This window comes from Oncorhynchus kisutch, linkage group LG14 (assembly GCF_002021735.2).
Source record: "Oncorhynchus kisutch isolate 150728-3 linkage group LG14, Okis_V2, whole genome shotgun sequence".
Taxonomy (NCBI): domain Eukaryota; kingdom Metazoa; phylum Chordata; class Actinopteri; order Salmoniformes; family Salmonidae; genus Oncorhynchus; species Oncorhynchus kisutch.
In genome coordinates this window covers 30672386-30700193 of record NC_034187.2, presented here as the reverse complement: position 1 = coordinate 30700193, position 27808 = coordinate 30672386, and the positions used below count along the sequence as shown (strand labels likewise).

At 43.3% G+C, this 27808-nt stretch overlaps 1 protein-coding gene across 5 annotated transcripts; it reads left to right on the top strand.

Annotated features, from left to right (window-relative positions):
* ccdc9b (coiled-coil domain containing 9B) lies at positions 1–27591 on the top strand. 5 transcript variants are annotated; one of them, XM_020499815.2, is made up of 15 exons: positions 1–252; positions 565–671; positions 9176–9280; positions 9560–9664; positions 10347–10502; positions 10713–10883; positions 16383–16454; positions 20933–21117; positions 24325–24374; positions 24488–24538; positions 24666–24762; positions 25438–25471; positions 26160–26673; positions 26774–26856; positions 27237–27470. In XM_020499815.2, the coding sequence occupies exons 1-15, from the start codon at positions 234–236 to the stop codon at positions 27261–27263; spliced, it is 1776 nt and encodes a 591-aa protein (XP_020355404.2). In that variant the 5' UTR covers positions 1–233; the 3' UTR covers positions 27264–27470. The 5 variants fall into 5 exon arrangements, with proteins under 5 accessions (XP_020355404.2, XP_020355403.2, XP_020355405.2 ...); XM_020499814.2 differs by lacking the exon at positions 1–252 and having other exon boundaries at positions 517–671; positions 27237–27472; XM_020499816.2 differs by lacking the exons at positions 1–252; positions 565–671 and adding an exon at positions 5171–5534 and having other exon boundaries at positions 27237–27591.
* The last annotated feature ends 217 nt before the right edge of the window (positions 27592–27808 follow it).

The window sequence follows — 27808 nt, the reverse complement described above, 5'->3', positions numbered from 1 at the left end:
TATTCACCATTGCCGTCTAGTCCACATGTTTTTTCCAATTTGCAGAGGCTGCACAATTTCGATATAATGATACCTTAAATTTTTATAGGCATACACGTCAAAAAGTGTATGAATTTGTACATTTCCAAAAATACACACTGCTGCTTCCTATTTATCATATGTGTTAGCAGATTGTTAGCTTGATAAGTACCAACGTGTTCTACTTCGACGACCGTGGAAAATCACCATCCAACATGGCTTGCTACATCCCAGGTAGAGCTAGCAATCTAATATAATCTATCCCGTTTTTTCTTTAAATAAACTAGCTTGCCAAATTGCTATCCGTTGAGGATTTCATGGTCAGCAGTGGATTTTGTTTGTTCTTTTTTTTAGCGACAAATCTAAAAACTCACTTGTCAGTGTCATTCCAAGTAGCTAGTTTGCTAACGTTAGCCTAAACAAATATCTACATGTAAACATGTGTCAATTCATCATGCATGCAGGTTATGCATGAAAATCGAGTGTCATTGCAAATCACTTACTGTTAATGGAATGCAATTATAATGTATGTGGCCATCTCTTTAGTCAGGCAACTTTCAACAGTTGGACAGGTGGAGGTGGGCATCGAATACCAGCACCTGCACGATGAGAGTGGATACGTGGTAGAGGGTAGAGACCGCAGTGACTATGCGGTGAGTGTTATTGGTCTTCTTCGCCTGCTGCAACTGTTCCCTGTGTCATTGCTGTTAATTACAATGGGATCTCAGTGAGCCTATGCAGCCTGTACAAGGTCAGGGACATCCAAGGTCTTTTGAACATGTGAACGATGATGATGTTCCAAAAGTTAGTTTATAGCAAATAAGAATAGACTACTGTCCTTATCATGGATGGTACCCTGCAAGTGCCGGAGAACATTTTTATTTTAAGTTTAGCCAAAAATATTTATAAATAACCCAAGATGGTTCATCTGTGCCGTTTTCAATGGGAGCAAATGAAGCAAAGTGGGCAGAGCCAAGCACGAGCTAGCGAGATCCTATTGGGTTCTACCAGTGGTGGACCAAATACATTTTGCCATTCATTGTAGCTCTGTCGAGTTGCTATTTTCTCGTGGCATTATTGGATTACTCATTATTCTAATAAAGTCTTGATTTTAATCAACAAATACGAACGTCAGTTCAAAAAATGTTAAGGGTACAAAACTGTGTACATATCTCGCTGAATCGGGTTTGGCTGGGGTAGGCCGTCATTATAAATAATTTGTTTTTAACTGACTTGCCTAGTTAAATAAAGGTTAACAATTTAAATAGGCTAAATCATTACATATCCCATCAAGCCAAGTGGGGGAGGCTGCCTGTTGACACAGTTCCAAGAACCGTCAGAAACATTCCATCTAACTCTACGCCAATGACGACAGTGGATCTCAAAACTGAATTTGAGTCCGCGCTAAGTAGCAATGATATCCTTCGCCCCGTTGTTTACGACACGACACATGGCTCGAACCAGTCATGACTATTTAACAAAACAAATCATTTGATGGTGAAGTATTTATTAAGTTTGGCAATGAGGACAAAAACTAGCATAATTCAGCTAGTTTAGCCACGAAAAAAACGGAGAAAACAAGCTCGGGACAGGATATAGCTGGGCGCACATGCGCACCAGGCTAATTCAGGACACAAATTGTAGTTCTTATGCCCCGATATTTTATTTTATTTTTTTATTTTACCTTTATTTAACCAGGTAGGCAAGTTGAGAACAAGTTCTCATTTACAATTGCGACCTGGCCAAGATAAAGCAAAGCAGTTCGACAGATAGAACGACACAGAGTTACACATGGAGTAAAAACAAACATACAGTCAATAATGCAGTATAAACAAGTCTATATACAATGTGAGCAAATGAGGTGAGAAGGGAGGTAAAGGCAAAAAAGGCCAAGATGGCAAAGTAAATACAATATAGCAAGTAAAATACTGGAATGGTAGTTTTGCAATGGAAGAATGTGCAAAGTAGAAATAAAAGAAATAATGGGGTGCAAAGGAGCAAAATAAATAAATAAATTAAAATTAAATACAGTTGGGAAAGAGGTAGTTGTTTGGGCTAAATTATAGGTGGGCTATGTACAGGTGCAGTAATCTGTGAGCTGCTCTGACAGTTGGTGCTTAAAGCTAGTGAGGGAGATAAGTGTTTCCAGTTTCAGAGATTTTTGTAGTTCGTTCCAGTCATTGGCAGCAGAGAACTGGAAGGAGAGGCGGCCAAAGAAAGAATTGGTTTTGGGGGTGACTAGAGAGATATACCTGCTGGAGCGTGTGCTACAGGTGGGAGATGCTATGGTGACCAGCGAGCTGAGATAAGGGGGGACTTTACCTAGCAGGGTCTTGTAGATGACATGGAGCCAGTGGGTTTGGCGACGAGTATGAAGCGAGGGCCAGCCAACGAGAGCGTACAGGTCGCAATGGTGGGTAGTATATGGGGCTTTGGTGATAAAACGGATTGCACTGTGATAGACTGCATCCAATTTGTTGAGTAGGGTATTGGAGGCTATTTTGTAAATGACATCGCCAAAGTCGAGGATTGGTAGGATGGTCAGTTTTACAAGGGTATGTTTGGCAGCATGAGTGAAGGATGCTTTGTTGCGAAATAGGAAGCCAATTCTAGATTTAACTTTGGATTGGAGATGTTTGATATGGGTCTGGAAGGAGAGTTTACAATCTAACCAGACACCTAAGTATTTGTAGTTGTCCACGTATTCTAAGTCAGAGCCGTCCAGAGTAGTGATGTTGGACAGGCGGGTAGGTGCAGGCAGCGATCGGTTGAAGAGCATGCATTTAGTTTTACTTGCATTCAAGAGCAATTGGAGGCCACGGAAGGAGAGTTGTATGGCATTGAAGCTTGCCTGGAGGGTTGTTAACACAGTGTCCAGAGAAGGGCCGGAAGTATACAGAATGGTGTCGTCTGCGTAGAGGTGGATCAGGGACTCACCAGCAGCAAGAGCGACCTCATTGATGTATACAGAGAAGAGAGTCGGTCCAAGAATTGAACCCTGTGGCACCCCCATAGAGATATCAGGAGCTTGCGGCGAAAAGTTAGATGAAACAATTCAGGGACTGAATCAAATTACAAATATTAAAGGAGAGCAAATCGATCGGTATAGAATCCCGAAATCAGCTGCAACTTCGTAAAACAACGCTTAAAACGATGTTTGAGTGAGCCTGAATCCAGAAAAGTAATGGTGAAGTTGCTTCCGGACACAGTAGACCACTCTATAACTCAATTCGCACTTGCACTTGTAAACAATGCACTTTTTAAAAGCTTTGGGCAAGGGGTCACGTCTACAAAACGTAGTGCATTCTGTTCGTAACAGATTTTAGTTTGGGGAACAGAACTGTATTGAGGTCGGGGGTTTTCCTCGATGAGAAAATCTTGCAGAATGTCAGCCCAGTTCCATCTCGCTCCATACTCTCCCACTATCGGCCACTGGGCTTCCTCTCCTCGCCATATTTGGTAGGGAGTGGAACTTCCAACCGGATGCTTCAGATTTATACATCCGTTGAAACATCGGACTCCTTGTTCTGTCTGTGGTTTAGCTATGTCCTTGAAACATTTGGAACTCATGTATTGAAATTCATGCATGTTCCAGGCATATGTTTGATTACACTAAATGCAATTTGAACTAAAGGTGAGTTTACAGTAAAGGTAGATGAATTAAATTAATTAACTCATAATTATGTTAAGGAATTACCCCAAAATCTGTAAAGGAAATACTGCAACTGAACTGGCTACAATAGGAACTCCTAATGTTCACAAATTACAGTTGGGTCACCTGCTACTGTCCTCCCTTCCACTGGAATACTTTTATGTTCAGCTAATAGCTGTTTTCTTTGCATTCTGGCATCTGGTGGTCAAACCAAGAGTGTTAAAACAGTCTTCACTCTCGCTCTCTAATGTCAACTCTCCCAGCTCTTACCAAGAAAGCTCCCTTTCTTTCCATTTACTGTAACCAGCATCCTCAGCCACTGTGCACCAACTGACACCGGACGTCCATGGACTTTGACAAGTAGTTTAAATTTGTTCAGTCCACCCTGGCCTTGATTTCAACGTCCACAGATGGACTGGATTTATCATAGATGTATGTTTTACAAGTTTGGATATCACGGTACAGGACAGTTTAAAAAAGTAGGTAAATGTTCAGTACAATACTGTACAGTAGAGCACACTAGAGTACAGTATAATGTACTCTACTTTATTACTTTACTGCACTATACTGCTCTGAACTCCACTGTGGTGCACTGTGACGTCCAAACTTGTGAAACATGGAGAATGACATTCATACCCATAATTATGCATTTCTGTGTACTACAGATCAGGGAGCCATGATGTAATTCCATTTCTGTAATTCTGTTACCGGGTGTAAATCCACTTCACTTAACTGTAGTTCAATAACCAAAATAGATTCTTTTCAAGATGAAGATGTATTGTGACACTCCATTCTTTCTGCCGACATCTTTGAATTCGGAGCAGATATTTTTGAGGGGAAACGTGGTCACATAAAAAACTGAGTTAGATTTTACTGTAATTCTTTTACCAAAGTTTGCATCTGCACAGTTCTTCCACTTAATTGTGTTTTTGTAATTTTTTTCAGTGGAAATTGTTAAACTTAGTCATTGTGCATAGAGTTTGTTAAACTTTTAAATAAATGTGTTTTGTTTGGCATACATTTTAAATAGAAAAAAATGAGTCTCAGTGTAATTCCGTTACCGTGGAATTGCCCTACTCTATCAAAGAAGCTATCTGTGTGTCTGAAGCACTCTGGGAAAACTATGCGACTGACTGCAAGTCACAGCATTTTGATTTCCCTGCTGCTTCCTGAGCAGTCTGGCATTTGTCTGACTGCAGAAGGAGTCGTGGGAAATCCTGCAGGCAACCCCCCCCCCATCCAACCCCCAATGCATACCCTGTCTGGGCACTCGCACGCAAACCAGCTGTTAAAGAGATGGTAGGGGGAATTGTTCTAACAATCAAATACATGCATCTCATTACTGGCTGGGACATGTTTGGAATAACATTGACAGTGGCTGCAAATATAACACTGACTGGACTGCTGTTATTAGTATTTGAGGGGTTGTATCATGCTCAGGAAGACAGCATGTGTTTGGTAACACTAACTTAAAATAATCTCCCGTTTCCCTTTAAATTCAGAGAGGGTTGAGTGCATGTATTGGGAGGGGGGCAGTATTTAACCATTGTGTTTTGAGCAGAGGACAGAGGGAGGAGGGAAAAGGGTAATTTTAACTGAGAGCAAGTGCCCCAGAGAGCGAGAAATGGAAAGCGCAAGAGCATGTGTGTGAGAGTGCGAAGGATGGAGAGAGGGTGAGTGCGAGAGCAAGCGGGCAGGCGCTGTAAAATCCATTAACAGTGGCGCTCTGTGCATTTGTTAGATGTCTTGGCTGTCCGCCCAACTTGGTTCATTGTAATCAAGGCATGATCGCGGACTCTGCCGCTTCGGCTGCTGCTTCGCGTTTGGACCCAGCCCAGGTTTCAATGCTGACATGGAGAGACCTGTGAGTGCATTCTCTCTCTCTCGCTCTCGCTCTAGTTCTGGCATCTCTAGTTCTTTCTCTCCTTACTCTCGTTGTCTCCTGCTACAGGCTTGTCTCTACTTCCTCCCAGCTCTCTTCAGCTAGTGGTTGTAGCTGTAAGTAAATGCAGGGCTTCAGTCAGATGTGCTGGCTCTATTCTCCACCGTGGTCCTCCAGTAGATGCTGGGGTCGCTGGGTGGGTAGGGATTAAGGCGAAAGGCTCTGTCAGCCTCAGTTCCGCAGGCCTCCCTGCCTGGGCATGGGTGCCATTAGCTGACAGTCCCACAGCCTGTGTGTGTATGTTTACGTGTGTGGGTCTGAGCCAGCTACCGTATGCTAAGGACCCACCCCCTTCACAGGCGATCACAGTGAGAGGGACTCCGAGAGGGAGAAACGAGGTACCTCAAACCCTGAAGGGTAAATCCACGTCCCCCTCACGTTTTCAACTTGTGGTGTCTCTCTCGCTCACTTTGATACTTTAGCTGGCTATTCTCATGAGCTGCCACTTGCCTGCGTGAGAGCTGGTGGTGTTCTTTTCCCTCGCTGTCCTATTCCTGGTGTGTGATCATGGCCTGTTGTGTTTGGATACCCTGACAACTAGAAGCTCTAAAGCAGTTGGTACTTCCCATCGCCTCTCTGTGAGTCCCAACTTCTATCTCACTGTTTTCAAAAGCTTTAGATTGGATTTTATGCTCTCTTGTCCCGTTAAGCTGCAGTATGTCATTTTTTGGGGGCGGCCTGACCAAATTCACATCGCAATTTGATTTATAGATCTGTCATTCACATTGAAAGCAAGTCTAAGAAGTGGTAGATCTGTTCTATGTGGACTATTTCTATGCTTTCCGTTCTTAAGTTTAGTTTTTGCATATTGCACCTTTTTAAAGCTATTTTGCTAATGTTCCTATTGGGCTGTCTGTGAATCATTGCTATTGGCTATGCTGCACTGGAAGCAAACTGATTTAAAAATTGTCAGTATGTCCATTAAAAAATGAATGTGCCATATGTGAATGTGAATGTTGATCATTTTTAACATGGAGCTTCAAATAATACGATATTCTTTTCTTCAGTCAATTTTAAAAACAAGACGTCTGACCAACGCCCCTCCTCCAAAATCTCCTACCATCTGCGTTAGGAGTCTGGCAGCCATTATTTGCGGCCAGGGCAGTGACAGTGCAATTGCAGTGGAACGGCATGGAAGGATCCTGTACAAACGCTGTGTTGTGTAGGCTACGCTGTGACTCATTGTTCTGCACTGAGCGGAATGTCACATTGAGCAGCCAGGATTCTCTTTTGTCGTCACTGTGGCGACGGCGGGTAACTGGCAGGCAGGCAGCTTTGCAGTGAGTGCCACCTCCTGCCTTTCTCTGTCTTTGACAGTCAGGCTGTCTGCAAGGTATGCAGTAGCCCCTTTTTATAGGGGGAATTGTACAGCACAGGGTTGAAAGGTGTAAATGTTTGTTATGGTTTCGGGTTAGGATTGTTGTCATACTGCCTCTGATGTCAAGTAAGTGTATGAGTAGATTTGATTAAGGCCTGGGTCTAGTTTTGTTTTGTTATGGCCACTTCACTTGTTGGTTGTATTCTTTTTTTAGACTCACCATTAGCATTATTTGCTGTATACAGTGCTCCTAATGATAAACTCATTACACAGATGACAGGGGAATGACAAAGTGGAATTGCATTTATTTCATGCTGACAGGTTGAATTGTAAGCATCCTTAATTGACAGCACACATGGTGCTTGTTTGAGTGTGTGCATGTGCCTTTGTGTAGGTATTGTTGGAGCTCAAGGTTTAGTCACATCATGAGTGCTCGGCTTATATGAAAGGATCTAGTGAACGTTGGGAGTTGCATCTCACATTGCTGAGTACAGAGCCAATGCGATCTGACATTTTCCTCTGAGAACTGTGAAGGGCTGTTGAGTGGTGTGGGCGTTCACTACGCCTGGAGAGGAAACAAGTGTTATTCAATGCTCCATCACTAGCTCTGCTCAGGGCATCCATTTGCCTTTGAAAACGTGTTCCAAAGTCTAAGTTTTACTTATCATACACAGGTGTCAGTTCAGCACAGACACCGCTGGAGTTACATCTAAAGGACCCACGTGGAATGACCATGCTGTAATCTTAACAGATAAAATAATCATAAGATGAGATCAAATCGTCTGTTTTGTACAGTTGGCCGTAAGCACGTCTGCTTTCTGTTTGCGGCTCCCAAATGTTTTTTTTCATTGAGTGTAGTGATCGTAGGCTACTTTTCTTTCCATCGTATCATATATACAGTCAGAGTCTTTTCTGTATAGTGAAACAGAAAGAGTCCTGCATTACTTTACATGTACTCTGCTCCCTCTGGCCTGTCATACACGTGCCCTTTAGCCCACGCTGCAGCCATTTAAATTAACGCCATTAGAGACTGCTACAAGAATTCTTATGATCAGAAGGGGAAGAACCAAAGTTGAATCAGATTGTATTTTAGATTAGATTCCCCATCACTGGGTTGTGTACCCTGGATACATAAAAAAAAATGTGTTTGTCAACACACCAGCTGTTAGGCCTAGCTGCCTTCTGTAATGCAGGGGTCTCCAACATTTGCAAGTTTTTTTTTTGTTGCTTTAAAATAGGCACATTCTTGTCTTCTCCTCTACCCTGTAACACTTCACGGGGACTTTTTCTATTGTAAGAGATGTGTTTTCTGGTAATGGTTAATAAACAGCAATGGGCATGACAGGCCCCATAAAATTATATTTTGTATTTTCCAGAAATCTGTTTTCTCCGTTTTTCTTTTTCCTGAGTTGCAAGTTTTTTACTCTCAATATTACAATTATTCATAGAGAAACAACAAAAAAGTATGTTCTGAGTCCATGTCAATGGACAAATCTTGATTTATGAGTCTAATTCCCCTAATTGCGAACCTAGCAAGAGAGGAATGTGTCGGTTTAGCAATGTTTCTGCAGTAAGGCTTACTGCTGCAAAACAATGTCCAAATTAATCATGAAATAGTTCTGTCTGGAAAGCCAACTTTGCAGTTTTACATTTAATTAAGAAGGGGAAAGACCATCTACCCACAAGATGCCGGGTATCATTAACATCGCTAATTGGCTACATACTGACTGATGATGGACAACTGTACGCACCAAACAGACAGAAGGGCAATATTGCTGGAAATTAATTGGCAGATATTGTGTTACGTTGGACTTTTTAAGCCAATAGTGGCTAACCAGGGGTGGGATAATGTCAATATGGCTTTGATTGGATAGTAGCTGGGTGCTTTGTCTATGGACAGTTTGCGATGGAACACATGAAAAAATGAATGGGGGTGGCAGGTAGGCAACGCAAATATTCTGGGTAGCCATTTGATTAGGTGTTCAGGTGGCTTGGGGGTAGAAGCTGTTTAGAAGCCTCTTGGACTTAGACTTGGTGCTCCGGTACCGGTTTCCATGTGGTAGCAGAGAGAACAGTCTTAAGTTTTTGGCCTGCTTTTGCTGCGAGTTCATCATTCTGAATGCCCATCAAGCATAGCATGTCCAGGATAATGGACTGTTTACTGTAGGGACTGTAGCCACTGACAAGTAGCACAAGATTCTACAGATCTAATTAGATGAGTGTTGTGCATCTCTCTCCTCTCCAGACCTCCAGTGACGTCATGCTGAAGAAGGAGCAGAAGGATGTGGAGCTGGATAAAAAGATTGAGGCTCTCCGCAGGAAGAATGAAGCCCTCATGAAGAGGTACCAGGTGAGTTGGTATTCTACTGTTCTTACTCTGAAAACAGAAGGACACCATTGAGCTTGACAAAGACCTGGCATCTTTCTGGAATGGTTTAATCATCATATCCCTAACAAAATGGCAAGTGGCATTGGAAACCTTAGATAATGTAAGTCTCTCTCTAACAACTAGTATGGAGTGAAGACTGCATTTGAACAAATCTTTTAGGTCTTTTACAGGGTTCGCTGAGGACTAATATCAGGATCCTTTGGTTGTTCTGGGTTTCGTGTTCTGTTTCATTCCATACAGGAGGTAGAGGAGGACAAAAAGAGAGCGGAGGAGGAAGGAATGGCACTGCAGAGCCCCAAGGGCAACACAGGGGACTTGACCATCACCATCAACAAGTCTACCACTGTGAGTGACCCTATCGCCCTACAGAGATGTACACAGAGATGCTTTTACCTGTCAGAACAGTTCTGAAATATGAATATTCTTACCAATAGAATGACCTGTCCATCTTGATGAAAGACCCACCTTATCCATAAATATACACTGAGTGTACAAAACACATTGATCTTCCCATGACATGCACTGACCAGGTGAATCCAGGTGAAAGGTATGATTTGATATTGATGTCACTTGTTAAATCCACTTCAATCAGTGTAGATGATGGGGAGGAGACAGGTTTAATAAGGATTTTGAGACATGGATTGTGTATGTGTGCCATTCAGTGGGTGAATGGGTAAGACAAAAGATTGAAGTGCCTTTGAACGGGGTATGGTAGTAGGTGCCAGGCGCACGGGTTTGAGTGTGTCAAGAACTGCAACGCATGTATCAACATTGGTCCACCGCTTCAAGACCATCCAGCCGACATGACAAAACTGTGGTAAACAAAGACCAGAATCCCTGTGGAACGCTTCCGACACCTTGTAGAGTCCGATGAATTAAGGCTGTTCTGAAGGCAAAAGGGGGTGCAATTCAATAATAGGAAGGTGTTCCTAATGTTTAATACACTCAATGTATGTTTATCAGCACGAGAGATGTATTATCCCAATTCAGTGATTTACACTGTCATGTTCACTTTTCTATTGAGCAGGAGCCTCGTGTTGTGATGACCAAACCAGGCACGGGTGGTTCTCCCACCCCAAAGGGGGTCCAGGAGCTTGGGGAGAGGGAGGCGGAGGGGAATCTGTTGGGCTCAGGACGGGGCAGGAGGAAGCAGCTACTGGTCACCATGGCTGGCAACACAAAGGTAAACAACATGACAGGTGTCTATGAGAGACGGTAGGGGAATTATTAAGTTGTGTGGCAAACAGTGGTCAAATATTGCCATTGAACAATATGAAGGATGTTTAGGACCAGGAGTTCTTCCTGATCAAGTCATTTGGTCAGGAGAAACTCCTAACCCCATGTAAATGATCCATATTGATGTGAAGGATGAACCCTGTTTGTTTGATCCCAGGGTAAGAGGGTGGTGAGTGAGAGGCTGGAGAGAAGACCAGGTCCAGGTCTCCCCGGTCTGCTGAATGTGAAGAGCCTTACAGAGGATGGCTTGCACCAGTACCTTGTGGAATCAGCAGGCAGAGGAAAACACCAGCACACTAACGCAGCAAAGAAGGACACGGGACCACAGGTCAGCAGTGCATACACACGTTGGGCCGAATCATAACTTGAGACATTGTAGTATAAGTGTAGTGCTGCTGGAACACTCTAAACAGAGTCCTGGAGGAAACCAGCCTGCTTTTTATTAGAAAATATAGCAGTGACTATGTACTTTTTACACTATCAAGACTTTGGCTAGTTGATATTGCCTCCACATCCTCCCCTGCTCTTTACCTTGTTGTTAATTAAGCCACCTTCTCCTCTCTCGTGTGTGTTCTCTCATACAATGCTGTCTTGTTTTACAGTAAAAAAAAAAAAAAAACATTTATTTAACTAGGCAAGTCAGTTAAGAACAAATTCTTATTTTCAATGACGGCCTAGGAACAGTGGGTTAACTGCCTGTTCAGGGGCAGAACGACAGATTTGTACCTTGTCAGCTCGGGGATTCGAACTTGCAACCTTTCGGTTACTAAAGGTTGTCAGACATGTCAGCAGGCAACTCCCATCCTGTGAAGAAGCACAAAGGCTGTTGGACAGGGGGAGGGCCCCAGGGATGGTGATTGATTAGGGGGCGGGACTGGGAACTGTTCTGTCACACTGGTCTGGCCTGGAGCTAGTCAGGCCTGCTGGGGTGTAGCTAGTAAATCAAATCAAATTGTATTTGTCACACGTGCCAAATACAACAGGTGTAGACCTTACAGTGAAACGCTTACTTACAAGCCCTTAACCAACAATGCAGTTTTAAGTAAAAATATAAATTAAAATAAAATAAAAGTAACAAGTAATTAAAGAGCAGCAGTAAAATAACAATAGCGAGAATATATACAGCGGGTACCGGTACAGAGTCAATGTACGGGGGCACCAGTTAGTCGAGGTAACTGAGGTAATATGTACATGTAGGTAGAGTTATTAAAGTGACTATACAGAGATAATAACAGAGAGTAGCAGCGGTGTAAAAGAGGGTAGGGGGGCAATGCAAATGGTCTGGGTAGCCATTTGATTAGATGTTCAGGAGTCTTATGACTTGGGGGTAGAAGCTGTTTAGAAGCCTCTTGGACCTAGACTTGGCACTCCGGTACCCCTTGCCGTGCGGTAGCAGAGAGAACAGTCAATGACCAGGGTGGCTGGAGTAGCTAGTCACGTCTGAGAGCCCTCAGTTCACATACATGTGTTAAAATATGTAAATTTCCCATTCGATGGTAAATGGCGTCTTTTTTTCACAGAGGTCTGATCTGGAGGGCCGTAGCAGAGCCCCTCAAGCAGTCCTGGTGGGATGTAGCTGTTGTATTTAGACAGAGCTGAGAGCGCTCAGCAGACATACAGCTTGTTAGTCCCTCTGTCTTTACAGTGGCCTGGCTGTTATGGCCATAATGAGACTGTAGGGAGAATAATTTATCTAGCTGATCCAGGGCTTTCATTACGCTCACTCACACTGGTCTGGCCGTTGGGAATGACTGCAGTGAATAACTTGGAAAATGTGTGTGTATTTCCTCCAAGGTCTTTTCGTGTTTTTCTTTCTTTTGTTTAGCTTTTAGGAGCCATTGTTTAATCATAGCTTGCTTATTTCAAGGAAAATGTAAGGATAATTACGATGCTCTAACATCCTGCCTTGTAGTGCTGCCTTTAGCTTTACTAGTTAATGAGTTATGATGCAGTGATATGGGTGTTTATAAATACTTCTAGATGGAAGAGTTTTAATTAACTGCCTGATGCAGGTTGTTTCATAGAAGATGTGGGGACACTCACACACAGTACTCCGGCTGCTGCCATACGGTTTCTGATTTAGACCCTTGGGCACACAGAGTCTCTGGAACAGCTGCTAGTGCTCCGGCTGTGGTCTGGCACTCACATCAACACACACGCACATTGGACCAATCAACGCGCTGATACGCATCACAGACAGTTGATCCTCCAACACTAAAATGTGAAACTCAGTCAGACGGGCTCTGTGAACAGAGATCAGTGTTGCAGGAGGAGAGGATGGATGCACAACGTTGTAGCGTGGTGTGGGACAGGACAGACAGAGGCTCTAGAATGATCTAGAACCCTACCCTGTGTTTACAGGCTCCTGCTGCTACAGCCAGGTCCAGCAATTTAACGTGACACATTTACAGGGTGAACAGGATGTTTCCTGGCTGTGTTTCTGGCCTGTATCTATCTGGTCAGATGCTCCTAGTCATGTCAGGCTCACTGAATTAGCGTTTGAACTATGGCCAGTGTTTGAGCCACCTCAGCTGTGGAAAACAAGACCTTTCTCCCTGGTCCACTTGGACCCTACTTATATAATGTTGTTCACCTCTTGTTGTTCACCTCTTGAGCCTCTCCCCCATATGCTCTCCTCAGACAGCCAACACTCTTACTGCAGCAGCATAGCCCCTACTGATCCACAGCTGACTCTATGGTCCACTGTGCCCTGCCCTGCCCTGTCTTCCTCTGGTCTTCTGTGTGTGTCCAGACCAGGTAGTCTCTCCATTGTGGAGGGTGGGGTAGCTGCTGTATCCCAGAGACAGAACAGGAGGAGGGATGGGAGTGTCCCTGAGAAAGGGGGAAGATGGGAAGACAGGAAGCATTCCTGGTGGAGGGTGAGGAGGGCTGAGACTGGGAGTCTCTGGAAAGGATGACTGCTGGAGTATCAGTAGGAAAATATGAGGGTGATAGGTAGTGCCTCACGGTACTATCATTACAGGCCCTGGGAATACGAAGGGGTAAGGGGGAGAAGAGAACCTGCCATGCAGACATGCTGCTTCCAGTCTCTTTCTCCACTGAGCCACGGAGAGTCTGCTTTCCTCCTCCACATTGTTTCCTCATTCCCACCATCATGAAAGAATGATTTAATCTAATTAACATTTGGCTGCTCTTTGTTCTGAATGGGCTCATTATGCCGCTGACAGGACCGAGTGGGCAGCATGCCAAGGAAGGGTGAAGGAGAGAGGAGATGAAAGAGTATGAGAGAGGGATGACGAGGGTGAGATGGGGAGGAAAGAGAGAGAGTTGTAAGAGAGCGAGAGCGAGGGATCCTTTGTGTGTGTGCTCACAAGGGAACAAAATCCCAGGCTCAGTGGTGTGACTCTGAAGGTATTCTAAATCACTCCTCAGACAGTCTCCCTGACTCTTTCCAGAATTCCCAGTACCTCTATCACACAGTGTCTCTCACTGTTCTGGAGATGTTTGCTAGTAGAACCAGCAGTCTCGGGCAGGGTTCTCCAACTGGCAGTGTTTTTTATTGTTGGACGTAAGTCTGTAAAAACACCAGCAAATCAGCTCTAAGTGATTGTAATCTTGGAAACCTGTTCCAAAGTATTCCCATGCATAAAAGATAGAGATACAGTGCCTTGCAAAAGTATTCGGCCCCCTTGAACTTTGCGACCTTTTGCCACATTTCAGGCTTCAAACATAAAGATATAAAACTGTATTTTTTTGTGAAGAATCAACAACAAGTGGGACACAATCATGAAGTGGAACGACATTTATTGGATATTTCAAACTTTTTTTAACAAATCAAAAACTGACAAATTGGGCGTGCAAAATTATTCAGCCCCCTTAAGTTAATACTTTGTAGCGCCACCTTTTGCTGCGATTACAGCTGTAAGTCGCTTGGGGTATGTCTCTATCAGTTTTGCACATCGAGAGACTGACATTTTTTCCCATTCCTCCTTGCAAAACAGCTCGAGCTCAGTGAGGTTGGATAGAGAGCATTTGTGAAGTTTTCAGTTCTTTCCACAGATTCTCGATTGGATTCAGGTCTGGACTTTGACTTGGCCATTCTAACACCTGGATATGTTTATTTTTGAACCATTCCATTGTAGATTTTGCTTTATGTTTTGGATCATTGTCTTGTTGGAAGACAAATCTCCGTCCCAGTCTCAGGTCTTTTGCAGACTCCATCAGGTTTTCTTCCAGAATGGTCCTGTATTTGGCTCCATCCATCTTCCCATCAATTTTAACCATCTTCCCTGTCCCTGCTGAAGAAAAGCAGGCCCAAACCATGATGCTGCCACCACCATGTTTGACAGTGGGGATGGTGTGTTCAGGGTGATGAGCTGTGTTGCTTTTACGCCAAACATAACGTTTTGCATTTTTGCCAAAAAGTTCAATTTTGGTTTCATCTGACCAGAGCACCTTCTTCCACATGTTTGGTGTGTCTCCCAAGTGGCTTGTGGCAAACTTTAAACGACACTTTTTATGGATATCTTTAAGAAATGGCTTTCTTCTTGCCACTCTTCCATAAAGGCCAGATTTGTGCAATATACGACTGATTGTTGTCCTATGGACAGAGTCTCCCACCTCAGCTGTAGATCTCTGCAGTTCATCCAGAGTGATCATGGGCCTCTTGGCTGCATCTCTGATCAGTCTTCTCCTTGAATGAGCTGAAAGTTTAGAGGGACGGCCAGGTCTTGGTAGATTTGCAGTGGTCTGATACTCCTTCCATTTCAATATTATCGCTTGCACAGTGCTCTTTGGGATGTTTAAAGCTTGGGAAATCTTTTTGTATCCAAATCCGGCTTTAAACTTCTTCACAACAGTATCTCGGACCTGCCTGGTGTGTTCCTTGTTCTTCATGATGCTCTCTGCGCTTTTAACGGACTTCTGAGACTATCACAGTACAGGTGCATTTATACGGAGACTTGATTACACACAGGTGGATTGTATTTATCATCATTAGTCATTTAGGTCAACATTGGATCATTCAGAGATCCTCACTGAACTTCTGGAGAGAGTTTGCTGCACTGAAAGTAAAGGGGCTGAATAATTTTGCACGCCCAATTTTTCAGTTTTTGATTTGTTAAAAACGTTTGAAATCTCCAATAAATGTCGTTCCACTTCATGATTGTGTCCCACTCGTTGTTGATTCTTCACAAAAAAAATACAGTTTTATATCTTTATGTTTGAACCCTGAAATGTGGCAAAAGGTCGCAAAGTTCAAGGGGGCCGAATACTTTCGCAAGGCACTGTATGTGACTGTACAAATGTAAGCAAGGTTTGAAAAGATTAAGTTTTAGTCAGCTTTTATATCTGTTTGGGCTTCTTGCGGTCAATTTGCAGTCTACAAATGATTTGTAATTATGTTACGCTCCTTGACTTTCCGCTCAAGAAAAAATTGGCCCGAGGCTGAATTTAGTTGATGATCACTGGTCTAGGGCCTTAGTCAGTAGTGGAAGGTTGGCAATAGAAACGTTGTAGTGAATGGATACTGGGAAGAAAATGGTGCTGTGTCAAGACTATAAATAGCATTATATGAAAAGTCATAGAAAAAAGATTGGGTAAGATAGGTTTGAGGTATATGTACTGCTGTTGCTGTACTGCTGTTCCTGCTCAGGAGGGATCTGACTATTCATAGGGTGTTGGCTGTTAAAAATACTTTGATACTGTATGTCCACTTGGGGGCAGTGTAGCTCTCTGAAAGTCTGCATGAATTGTTGTCCTGCTGAGGACAGGAATACATCATTTGGTGTCATTTGATAACTTTCTTTCGCTCGTTCTCGTTCTCTTTCTCTCGTTCTCTTTTTCTTTCTCTCTCTTTCTCTCTCAGGATGAAGGGGGGCAGGGAAAGGGTGTGACAGAGGAGCGTCACTGGCTGTCAGAGTGTGAGCCTTACTACCAGGTAAGAGACCAGACCCCTTCCTATTCCTCTGTGACCACACTCCCTGTCTTCTGAGGTGACGAAAGACTGCCTCTTTTCCAAAACACAAGTACCCCCCCCCCCCCCCCCCACTCCCTCTGATAAGCTGTGCCTTCTGTGTGTTAGTGTTTCCAGTGAAATATAGGGCATAAACACTCTGAGACAGGCAGAGAGAGAGGGAGGTAGGCAAGGAGGGAGGGCACAGAGCCGCCAGAGCAGGAGGGAAGGAGTCACATGACAAGTGATGTTGTTCATGTCCACTCTGTTATACTACCTTGCTGTGTTCTCAGCCTGATTGTGGAGAATGCAATGAGTTAGTCAACCTCTTCCATCTGGACTGGTTTTTGGAAGCAAGTGTTTCATAAGAAGAACCAGATCAGAGACCCACCCCAGTAAAGCTTTGTTAGCGGCTTTGTTCTGTTAAAGCCTAGATATGAAGTTTGTCTGAGAGGGCCCTAAGAAAATGTGGGGCCTGATTCAGTTCAGTTTTCCCTAAATTCATTTTTTCCAGGTTTCTGTTTTTCCCAGTTTTAAAAAAATGGATGTTGTAAGTCCACAACAATGCTGAAACCAGATCAGGAGAACACTTTGAGGGCTGGGAAAAATATAAGAAATGTAGATTTTTGGGTGTAGGTACCCTTTAGTGCAAGTGTGCACCAGCAAGACTGTTGTTTGGTTAGTGATGTTTCTGTAACCCTCATATGATTGCAGAATTTGCTAAACAAATGGCCACTGGATTGATGCAAATAATCATGATATCATTCTGCTAGGTAGGCATGGGTTACTTTGTAGTTAACATTTAATTGAGAAGGTTTTTGGGAAAGCCTTTCCATCTACCAGAAGAAGGTTATCATTAGCATCATCAGATAAAGGCACACACATAGAGAGTGGCATTCCTTCAGAAAATTGCAGGAAAATACGAATCGCTGATGCCTTTAGTTCGTCTTATGAATAACTTTGGCAAATTAATGAATTTTCTAATATGTTCAATGCATTTAGTTGATTTCCTACTAAGTTAGTCTGGATTCCGTTATTCCGTCCTCGTTCTCTGCAACGCGGATTTTATAGGGCTCTATTCTGATATTTGGGAAGTATCCAACACCGCTTCAGAGTAAGTATGGTCATAGAGTTCAGGACAAGACAGCCCAGAGTTGTGTTCAATGGACACTAAATGGAGGAAAACAGATGAAACTTATTGTACTTGTCCAATAGGAAATGTATGTTTTTCATTTTCTGTTGCAAAATGTTTTGCCACATTTTGCTACGATGCCCTAATGAATATGACCCATGTCCTTTCTGTTGGCCAGTGTGCCGCTCCTCCAATGACTGTATATGAATGGAGAAAGCCATCGATGACATCACACAATGCATTCCTAAGAATCATTGGTGCGTTTGAAGCTCAGGAAGTTGGTTTTAGCTTGGTAAGATGGCCTCCCATGGGAGAGATTTATGTAGACTTAACCAGAGATACAGTGTACAATGTGAGTCGTACTAAAGGAGGGAAGGCAGATGGTCTGCTTATAAAGCAGACTGATAATCAGAATCTCTGTATTCCCGCATGGACAGATTTTGATGGGAGCGGACCCTCTCTCTTCGCTTCTTCCTCGCTGACAGCTCAGTGCTGCCCCCTCTCATTGAGTATCTCGTTGAAGGCCGACTGGGGTACTGCAGGCTGTCATTAGCAACTGAATTGTCCATAACTTATTTTGAAATAATTTTGAAATAACTGGTTCAGGGACATAAATCTGGTGTAATAGAAGCAATTATTGGTACCATGATTGTCTTTGATTATTTAAATGTTATTTACACGAATATTGACATTTTCTCATTCACAATAATGAGGGATCCTGTTTTCTGAAAACATTGACTGCAGTATTGTGGTCGGCCTTGACCTTTTGTGGCTTCAATCAGAGGGGCGGTCGTTCTCCCCTGGGCTCCTCCCTGGCCCCTGTAACCCTGGGAGTGAGCGCCTGCAGAGGCAGGAAATTGAAAGTGCTAATTAGTGGTGTGGCTGGTGGAGCCAGCGGGGGCCGGCCTGTTAGAACATGTGAGACGTGCTGTCCCCTGTGGACCCTGCGTCCTCCAGGACTGGTGGAGAAAAGACAGAGAGGAGAGGATGATCACGGATGCCACGTTCCCAATACCACCTGCAGGAGAGCCACATGTTTACCTGTCTCTGATTGGTCCATACCTTTTGAGGAAAACATCACCTCTGTCTGCCCCTATTTTATCCCTCTGTGCCCTGTCACTGCCTCTCCGTCTCGCTCTCCCTCCCTGCCTGTCTGTCTCTGCCTGTCTTCTGGTTCGGTCGTAAAAACTCTCCACAGACCACACATTGGTTTGTACAGTGGTAGCTCTGTTATTGTGTCTGTATCTTCACCGATCATCATGACGTCCTCTGTCCTGCACACACTCTTAGCAATGACAACTTCCAGCCCTGTTGTTCTCCCTTCTTTTGCCAAGCATCTAACCTCCCTTAAGGCAGAGTTCATTGACATTTGAGATGCATCTTTGGGGCCATGTGGATGATGTGAAGGGCATTTCTCAGAGCTTAATGTAATTCATTATTTTCCACTTCTGGAGCTCATATTAGTGGTAGTGGTGTGGGTAAAATCACTGGGGAAGCCAAGCCAAAAACAACTACGTATTCCAACCTCTGTGTTGTGATAATTGAGTTGTTTGCTCTATAACCTGTTAGTTCATACACCTCGCCACAGTGATCTATAGCCCCTAAGGCTGAGATGAAAATAAGAAAACAGTGGCAGAATAAATTCAACCACCTTTTTGTTTCATCACAAAACCGGAGCGCAACATCAGTCCGGTGAAGTCCACAAAGCATGTTGCATGTAAACAAACAGTCAAGCAAGTTAATATTTTCGGACCATTAAACAACTATTGATTTAGAACCACGGAGAGTTACTGCAAGTCGCAAAGAAAACAGAAGCTGCCTCCACTATTCCAGGCACCATTTCAACTTCAACATTTCAACATTATCAAATCACCTATGCTTACAGTGACAACTAAAAGATACCAAAAACTATTTAGTCCAATCAACGTAAGCTAAATATTATGTGGATGTCCATAGTTTTGTGTGTGTTTGTGCAAGTAGAAAAAACATGTTGACTCACCCTCACCCTAGAGAAATGCCATCCTCCTTTCTTTCATGTTGATGAAAGTCAATCACTCTGTCATATAGTACAGACTTTCATTTTTTGTTGTCTTAGGCTATCTAGTTAAAATGCTTGCTCGCCAGCGTAACTTTCTTACATGGGCAACATTAGCTAGTTAACATTAGCTAGTTAACATTAGCTAGTTAACATTAGCTAGTTAACATTAACCTTCTACATCTAGCTACATATTGAACTTCCATCCTCTCAGGCCAGGAGTATGTATGAATGAATGAATGGTTAGATCAGAATCGCCGTTATAATCATTGGCCAGTACGGAGAATTAAATAAAACCACAAGTCTAACTCCCTATCTCCATCCATGGCTAATTTAGGAAAGGGATAATTTTAGACAACCAGTTTCTGTCAATGATGCAATGCGATGTGGTTGGAGTGAAGCCAAATCGAAATGTGCTTCCCTTGACACTTTCTAAAATTATTATGTTTTTTTTTGGTGCACCAGGACCATTCACAGTTGAGCTCACTCAGTTTAGCTCAACGCTGATTGGCTATTATTATTATTTTTTTATCAAGGGAGGCCAAATGCTCACTGGCTTTCCTTGCATTCAATGCTAGGCGCGGCAACAATGTCATACTCTTTGAGCAGACCGCATCAGATAGATGGCCTACACATTCAGAGACAGAGGGGGGCTGTTTCGCTTGCTCGGATGCTTTCTCCAGGGAGATACATTCAGCCTCTTGCGAATGGAAGGAATATTATGAAACGCAGAGAGACGAAATATGGTTTTTATTTATGGGGAAGCCTGGCCTCCCTTGGCAACTATGAATACACACCACTGCATATTAGTAGCAGTCCAGTGGTTTGGTCATCCATGGAAACATTACCACTGTCATCACACTACAGAATTCCACTACCAACACTGGGCAGAGAGGATGAATCACAATGGAAAGGATAATGAGTGAAACAAGATAATAACTTGGATGAAAGCCTGCAGACAGTGTAGTTATCTGGGACCCCAGGTGACTAGTCCCAGTGATGCGATAAAAGCCTATCCAGTCTACAGACATGTTCTCTTTCATGTTAGAACCAGGAGCACTTGTTCAGTTCTACCCCATACCTCTGTTGTTCCTCTGATCTTCTGGACTGCACAGGGGCTTCACCAACCCAAGGCCAGCTGATTGTTGGCTGTTATATTGCTATTGTCTCCCATAGTTTGTTGAAAGCTACCTCTCACACCCAAAATACAGCTTTGATATCTGACTATGGTAAAAGCCTTTCACAGTTTTCACCACTGGCACTGAACTATGACTGGTACGTGTGTTCTCCTTGCAGAAGTCTGAGGGGCCAGGCCTGGCAGGTGACACAGACCTCACCATCCCCACGTCCAAAGAGGAGCAGCAGGAGTACCTGCGCTGGAAGAAGGAGCGTGAGCAGATCGACCGGGAGCGTGTGGCCCGCCACAGAAATGCCAATGGCCAGTGGAGGCGGGCATGGGACATGGACAAAACAGAGAATATGTAAGCCCACTGCTCCCATTCCTGGCTGCTTTGCACTTCGCTTTAGTTTGCATTGTCAATCATTTCAGTTTCTGCATGTTTGGCTGTTCCATTTGCTTGATGCATGTTTAAGTGCTCATTTTTCATTTCATTATAAAGTCATGTTACAATTAAAAATGAGTGTACTCTTCTGTATGTGCTCGTCTTCTGGTCTTTTTGTTTTCACATATCAACTTCAGCTTGCAGCTAACTACCACACATGTCGTGTCTTACCATGCAATATAGACCATGCTTTTGCCATTGTAACTAAACTAACACATTAACTCACTCACTCATCACGCAGATTACCTGCTCTGTTACCTCGTTGTTCAATAGAGGAAGTAGCCCGGTCTCTCTCTTTTCTCTACTTTTTATCTGCTTCTATACATTTCCGTAGAAAACAGTCAATGGCTGACAGAATGATGTCTGTGGAGAAGACAGTGGTAAAAACAGGGAAAGCAATACTGTGACGTTCTTATTCTCATGGCTATGGCCCTTTTTATCAAATTACTGGTAATGAACTAATAGGCTTGTTTCCTGTTGTGACTCTCTAAGCTACTTTCAGTATGTTGAATTAGGCTGACGGAAGATGTCAATTGTTTGTAGGTATTAACACAATTGGAGGCAGCCTCCAACCAAAAATAATTATATATTTTTGGTTGGGGGCCCCCCCCCCCCCAGACAGCATATGAACATGTTATAAGGTATGGCAAAATGTTTATAATTGCAGGAAATTTGCTTTAAAACTGCCACTTCCTCTCAGCCTCATGGCAGAATGTGTAGAATAGCAGTGAATCGGCTTTTAAACTGCAACATTTTCTCTCCGCCTCATGGAAATATTTTTTTAGAATACTGAACTGCATGAGATTACTATAAAACTAATCCTGGAGGTCGGTGCCCTGTGGCCCCAGATGTGGTGGTCTGGCCCTGCCCGTGCCTCATCCCATGATACTGATTTCACACTGTCACAAGACTTAATCCAAACAAGTCACAAGACCGTAAAACAATTCACAGCAAACTGGAGACTGGCATATAATGCTATTAGAGGGAAGACCTGGAAAAATGTGTTTTGTTTTCTGAGGTAACATCTTTATTGGATCACCTTAGTTTGTGAGCCATTCTTAGAAAAAGGCTCTGTTAGACCTTGAAAGGGGAAAGATGCCCTCTTAAGATATGTATCATGTAGTACTCAAACTACCTTCTCCCTAGTACTCTAACCTCCCATCTCCATTGGTTAGCTATTTTAGACATTGGGCGCTTCCACTAGAAGAAGTTGACCTGTGGTTTGTGATAAGCTGAAAGGCAACGTGATGGAACCAGGGAGAAGTAGAGTTGACCTTACTGACTCAACTTTGGTATGCATCTTGGTAAACCTAGGCCAGTTTAGGCTTACTTGGGAGTTTGTCCACCCTTTGCTGCTATAACAGCCTCCACTCTTCTGGAAAGGCTTTCCACTAGATGTTGGAACATTGCTGCGGGGACTTGCTTCCATTCAGCCACAAGCGCATTAGTGAGGTCGGGTACTGGGCGATTAGGCCTGGCTCTCAGTCGGTGTTCCAATTCATCCCAAAGGTGTTCGATGGGGTTGAGGTCAGGGCTCTGTGCAGGCTGGTCAAGTTCTTCCACACCGAACCCTACAAACCATTTCTGTATGGTCCTCGCTTTGTGCATGGGGACATGTTCATGCTGAAACAGGAAAGGGCGTTCCCCAAACTGTTGCCACGAAGTTGGAAGCACAGAATCATCTAGAATGTCATTGTATGCTGTAGCATTAAGATTTCCCTTCACTGGAACTAAGGGGCCTAGCCCAAACCAGTATTCCTCCTCCACCAAATGTTACAATTGGCACTATGGATTCGGTCAGGTAGCGTTCTCCTGGCATCCGCCAAACCCATATTTGTCTGTCGGACTGCCAGATGGTGAAGTGTGATTCAACACTCCAGAGAACATGTTTCCACTGCTCCAGAGTCCAATGGCGGCGAGCTTTACACCACTCCATCCGACGCTTGGCACTGCGCATGGTGATCTTAGTCTTGTGTGCTGCTGCTTGACCATGGAAACCCATTTCATGAAGCTCCCAACTAAGTTATTGTGCTGACGTTGCTTCCAGAGGCAGTTTGGAACTCGGTGGTGAGTGTTGCAACCCAGGACAGACGTTTTTTACGAGCTTCAGCACTCGGCGTCCCGTTCTGTGAGCTTGTGTGTCCTATCACTTTGCCGCTGAGCCTTTGTTGTTCTTAGACATTTCCACTTCACAATAACAGCACTTACAGTTGACCAGGGCAGCTCTAGCAGGGCAGAAATCTGACAAACTGACTTGTTAGAAAGGTGGCATCCTTTGAGAGTGCCACGTTGAAAGTCACTGAGCTCTTTAGTAAGGCCATTCTACGGCCAATGTTTGTCTATGGAGATTGCATGGCGGTGTGCTCAATTTTATACACCTGTCATGTGTGGCTGAAATAGCCTAATTGACTAATTTCAAGTGATGTCCACATACTTTTGTATATAGTGTATAACCTGCATTATTTGATTTTGAAACCCACTATTTGGCTATGTATTGAGGCACTATCCTTTCAGACAGTGTCATCCTTACTACCAGGAAAAGAAAAATGAACACCCCCTTCTTTTTCTGTTGTTTTTTTAGGTTTCAAACACAGCTGATGTGCTGTGAGTGGCCCAGTGGCTGGATAAATAAAAGTACTGTTTAGAAGAAAGAAGCATCTAACTTTAAAGAGAGGAGAGAACAGGAGACTATATTTAGCTGGGGTCGGGATGCCTTTCCTTTTTTGGCATGGTTTAAAAAAGGCCCCAGAGACTAAATAGAGCAAGAAAAGTGTTTTTTTTTATTCAGCAGCTTAATGTTCTCAATGAATGAGGAGTGTAGAAGCATGACTTCAAGATACCATACTCATCTTTGTACAATGTGTCATTCTATCTCTGATCACAGAACATAATGATACAGGGAAATGAATATGGCTGTAAATTGTTAGGTTAGTGGAACAATAGAGATATTTAAGAATGTCTAAATGCATGGGACCCTTCATGAACCCTGGCATGAAAGAATTTGCCTGTTTACTTTTTAACACCAAAACCATGGCTTCATTATCTGGTAGTTCTTCTGTTGATGGAACATCCTGGCTGTGTATTTGGTTTTAGTTCTTTCACTGTAAACGAAATGTCTCTATTTAGGTTTTCAGATAAATCTCCGGAGGAGAGAGTACAGGGGCCTCCAGATAGAGGTGAGAAATTCACTCTGTAATAAATTTGAAACATTCTTGTCAACTCGAACACAGGAATAGTCAGACCATAATCAAGTGATACCCAATAATTGTTGAACTTGTTTCATTTCAAGGAGGAAGAAATGCAAGAAGAGGTCACCCCAAATCAAATCCTGAGTCACGGGGTGAGTTGAAATGCTGTAAACTGTGCACCAGCAGCTGAATCAGTTCAACATCAGTGTTGAAGTTCTAAGTACATGCTACGTACTGATAGAGGAACTATTCTGATGTTTCTCTTGTTTGTATCGACAGTTCAGCAACCACGGGGCAGAGACAAGGGGGTTAAAAAAGTGCCCGTGGTCAGCAGTAAAGCCAAGGGCAAGGATCGGCTGACTGGGAGGGCCAGGAGGTGAGTAGCAGCAGATTTAAAATGTAGTAGCAGCCCATGTTGAGAGAAGGAAACCACACACATACAGTAGCCTGGCTGTATGCAAAACACACTGGGACTTACTCTAAAAGTGCACATTTGTCAAATGATTAAAAAAACAACATCATATTCACTTTTTCACACTGTTATTTTAAAAAGCCAACGGTTCTAGGGTTTTATACTGTAGCCATTTGTGAGGCTAGAATGCTTTTAGTCTGTTAGCAGTGCTTGAGAGGCAGGTGTTGGTGGCTGTGCAGTTCTCTGAGATTGAGCTAGCCATGGGAAAGAGCAGTCAGGTCTGTCCAGAGAGTGGTCCCTGGCCTCAGTTGCCTGTTATTAGGCTTTGTTGCTGGTGCAAATGGGAAAAGAGCAGCGCGTGAAGAGAACTGCTGAGACCAGCCTAGAGCATCTCTCAGGATGTGCAGAGATGATGATTAAACACAAGTGTGTAAGAGGACCTATCATCCTTCTCCATTTCCTTCTTGTGTCACTCACACGCTATATTTCTCTCTCTATCTGTGATACCATACAGAACAGAAATAGTGTTTTTTTCTGTGTATTTTTCTAAGCGCAAAAGCACTCTTTGTTACCAGGATACTGAAGTACATTGACCACTCGTTCTGAATGCTTCTAATCATAAACCTTTTAACATTTCAGATGGGATGCCAGCGAGGATGGGGATGATTTGCAGGTGGGGTTTAAACTGAATGCTTTGCTTAGATAATGTACACCTGAACAAAATATAAACGCAAAAAATACTGTAAAGTGTTGGTCCCAAGTTTCATGAGTGAAAATTAAAAAAATCACAGAAATGTTCGATATGCACAAAAATCTTATTTCTCTTAAATTTTGTGCACAAATTTGTTTCCATCCCTGTTGGTGAGCATTTTTCCTTCGCCAAGATAATCGCTCCACCTTACAGGTGTTGCATATCAAGAAGCTGATTAACACAACATGATCATTACACAGGTGCACTTTGTGCTGGGGACAATAAAAGGCCACTTTAAAAGTGCAGTATTGTCACACGACACAATGCCACAGATGTCTCAAGTTTTGAGGGTGTATGCAATTGGCATGTTGACTGCAGGGATGTCTACCAGAGCTGTTGCCAGAGAATTTAATGTTAATTTCTCTACCATAAGCTGCCTCCGACGTTGTTTTAGAGAATTTGGCAGTTCGTCCAACCTGCCTCACAACCGTAGACCACGTGTGCTGAGGAGTATTTCTGTCTGTAATAAAGCCATTTTGTGGCTCAGTAAAATCTTTATTGTTGTTGTATGTTGCGTTTTATATTTTTGTTCTGTATAGCTCTGTGCTTCGATGAAAGATGGCTGTGCTTGGGCTCATATTACCAATGGAATTTGTTTTTGGTTCTTTAGGCCTCCGAGACAAGTTTGGAGGAATTCTTAGAAGAGCTTGATGCTTTGGGTGGACCTGACGTAGACGACTCCACTGCAGAAACTCCAGAGGTCAAAGATGTTTACCTCAAAATTGAGTCTTTCCTGACCCCGGATGTGGTGAAGACTGAGGAGGTGAGTGGACCCGTCAATCCTGCCCTGGACCAAGCCGACTGGCTTCAAGCCCCAGCCGACACCTCAGAGGAGGGTACACCCAGACAGGAGAAGGCTAAGGAATCGTCCCCTCGAGCTGCAGAGAAGAAGGTCCGCTTCTCGGTGGAGCTCAATGGGCCCGGGGCCTACGAGCAGACACCGGGGCAGGAGGGCTCTGAGCTTCCCGATTCCTCCAAAACAGAGTGTGCTGAAAGCGGCCATGACAGTGTGCTCACCCCTGTTTTTCCCACTTCACACAGCAATGTCGAAGATGCTGCCCCTCCACAGGAGAATGCTGTCCAGTCTTTAGAACACGCTAAGAGCAATAGCAACAGAAATACAGGTAGGCAATGGTTTTGTTCATGGATGCTCCCTGTCAAATAGGTACAGTGAATAGCTATCACTAAGATGTAATGTTTTTAAAAAATGGGTTCCCTTCACAGAGGAACTGATTGACTCTAGTCTGTCTGTTCTGAGGCTGGAGTCAGGAGAGACTCACCCAACCCACACCACCAGCACTGACAAGGTCAGTACAGACTGAGAGGATGAAACTGTGATGGATGGATGGATGGCTCATCTGCATTGTAGTCTGGACTGAGAGATGGAGCGAATGAGAGACTGGATGGTTAGAGAGATAAGTGTGTATGATTCATCAGGGCTGCAAAATGTGGATATTTGATTGCTGTATTCACTATGCTCTTCTGTAGTGTTCAAGTGGATTTAAAATAGCTGAGAGACAATGCATATTCAGATTCCAGCTCTTCACCACTGTAGCATGGTGCATTACCAACCACTTGTGCAAAAATAAGTACTGTATGCCTTACCATTGAGTAAAAACAATAATGTACTTACACTTGTTTAACAATTCACATTGTTTAACCCCTTTTTCATTGTTTTGTTTCATAGGCAAGAGAAAATGGGAAGATTGTTTGAAGGACTTTCAACGTTTATATGAATTGGTCAATATGTAAAACCAAAACATGCTTAAGTAGAGAATTTACCATAAGCCTTTTAGTTTAAAGTGGAAATCACAGCACTTTAACTATTTTGCAGATATGAAACAGACAATCATAATATCAGTCAAAAATATCACATTTCCAGTTCATGCTACAAAACCAACTTTAGAAGAGGTTTTAAAAATAGGTTCTATTTGACAAAAAAAATAATGACGTAGAGTAAGGCATTGTTGGCAGAATAGATGGATGCAGTTCAATGCATGATTCATATAATTCACCAATACATTTCTTGGTAGTCCAAAAAATATTGCTATCAGCTTGTAAATCACAGCTGGCCTGGTACATTGTTTGCTGCCTCCATTCGGGATGCACTGTTTCAGTTTCAATGACTCAATATTTTGTCCAAAATATTGACATATATAGTTTAGGCTCGGAATGTCAATACAATAGTGATGGACATTCAGAGTATTTTCTGTGAGTTGGCTAATTTGGCTCCGTTCACAAAGAGCTGGCTAATTTGGC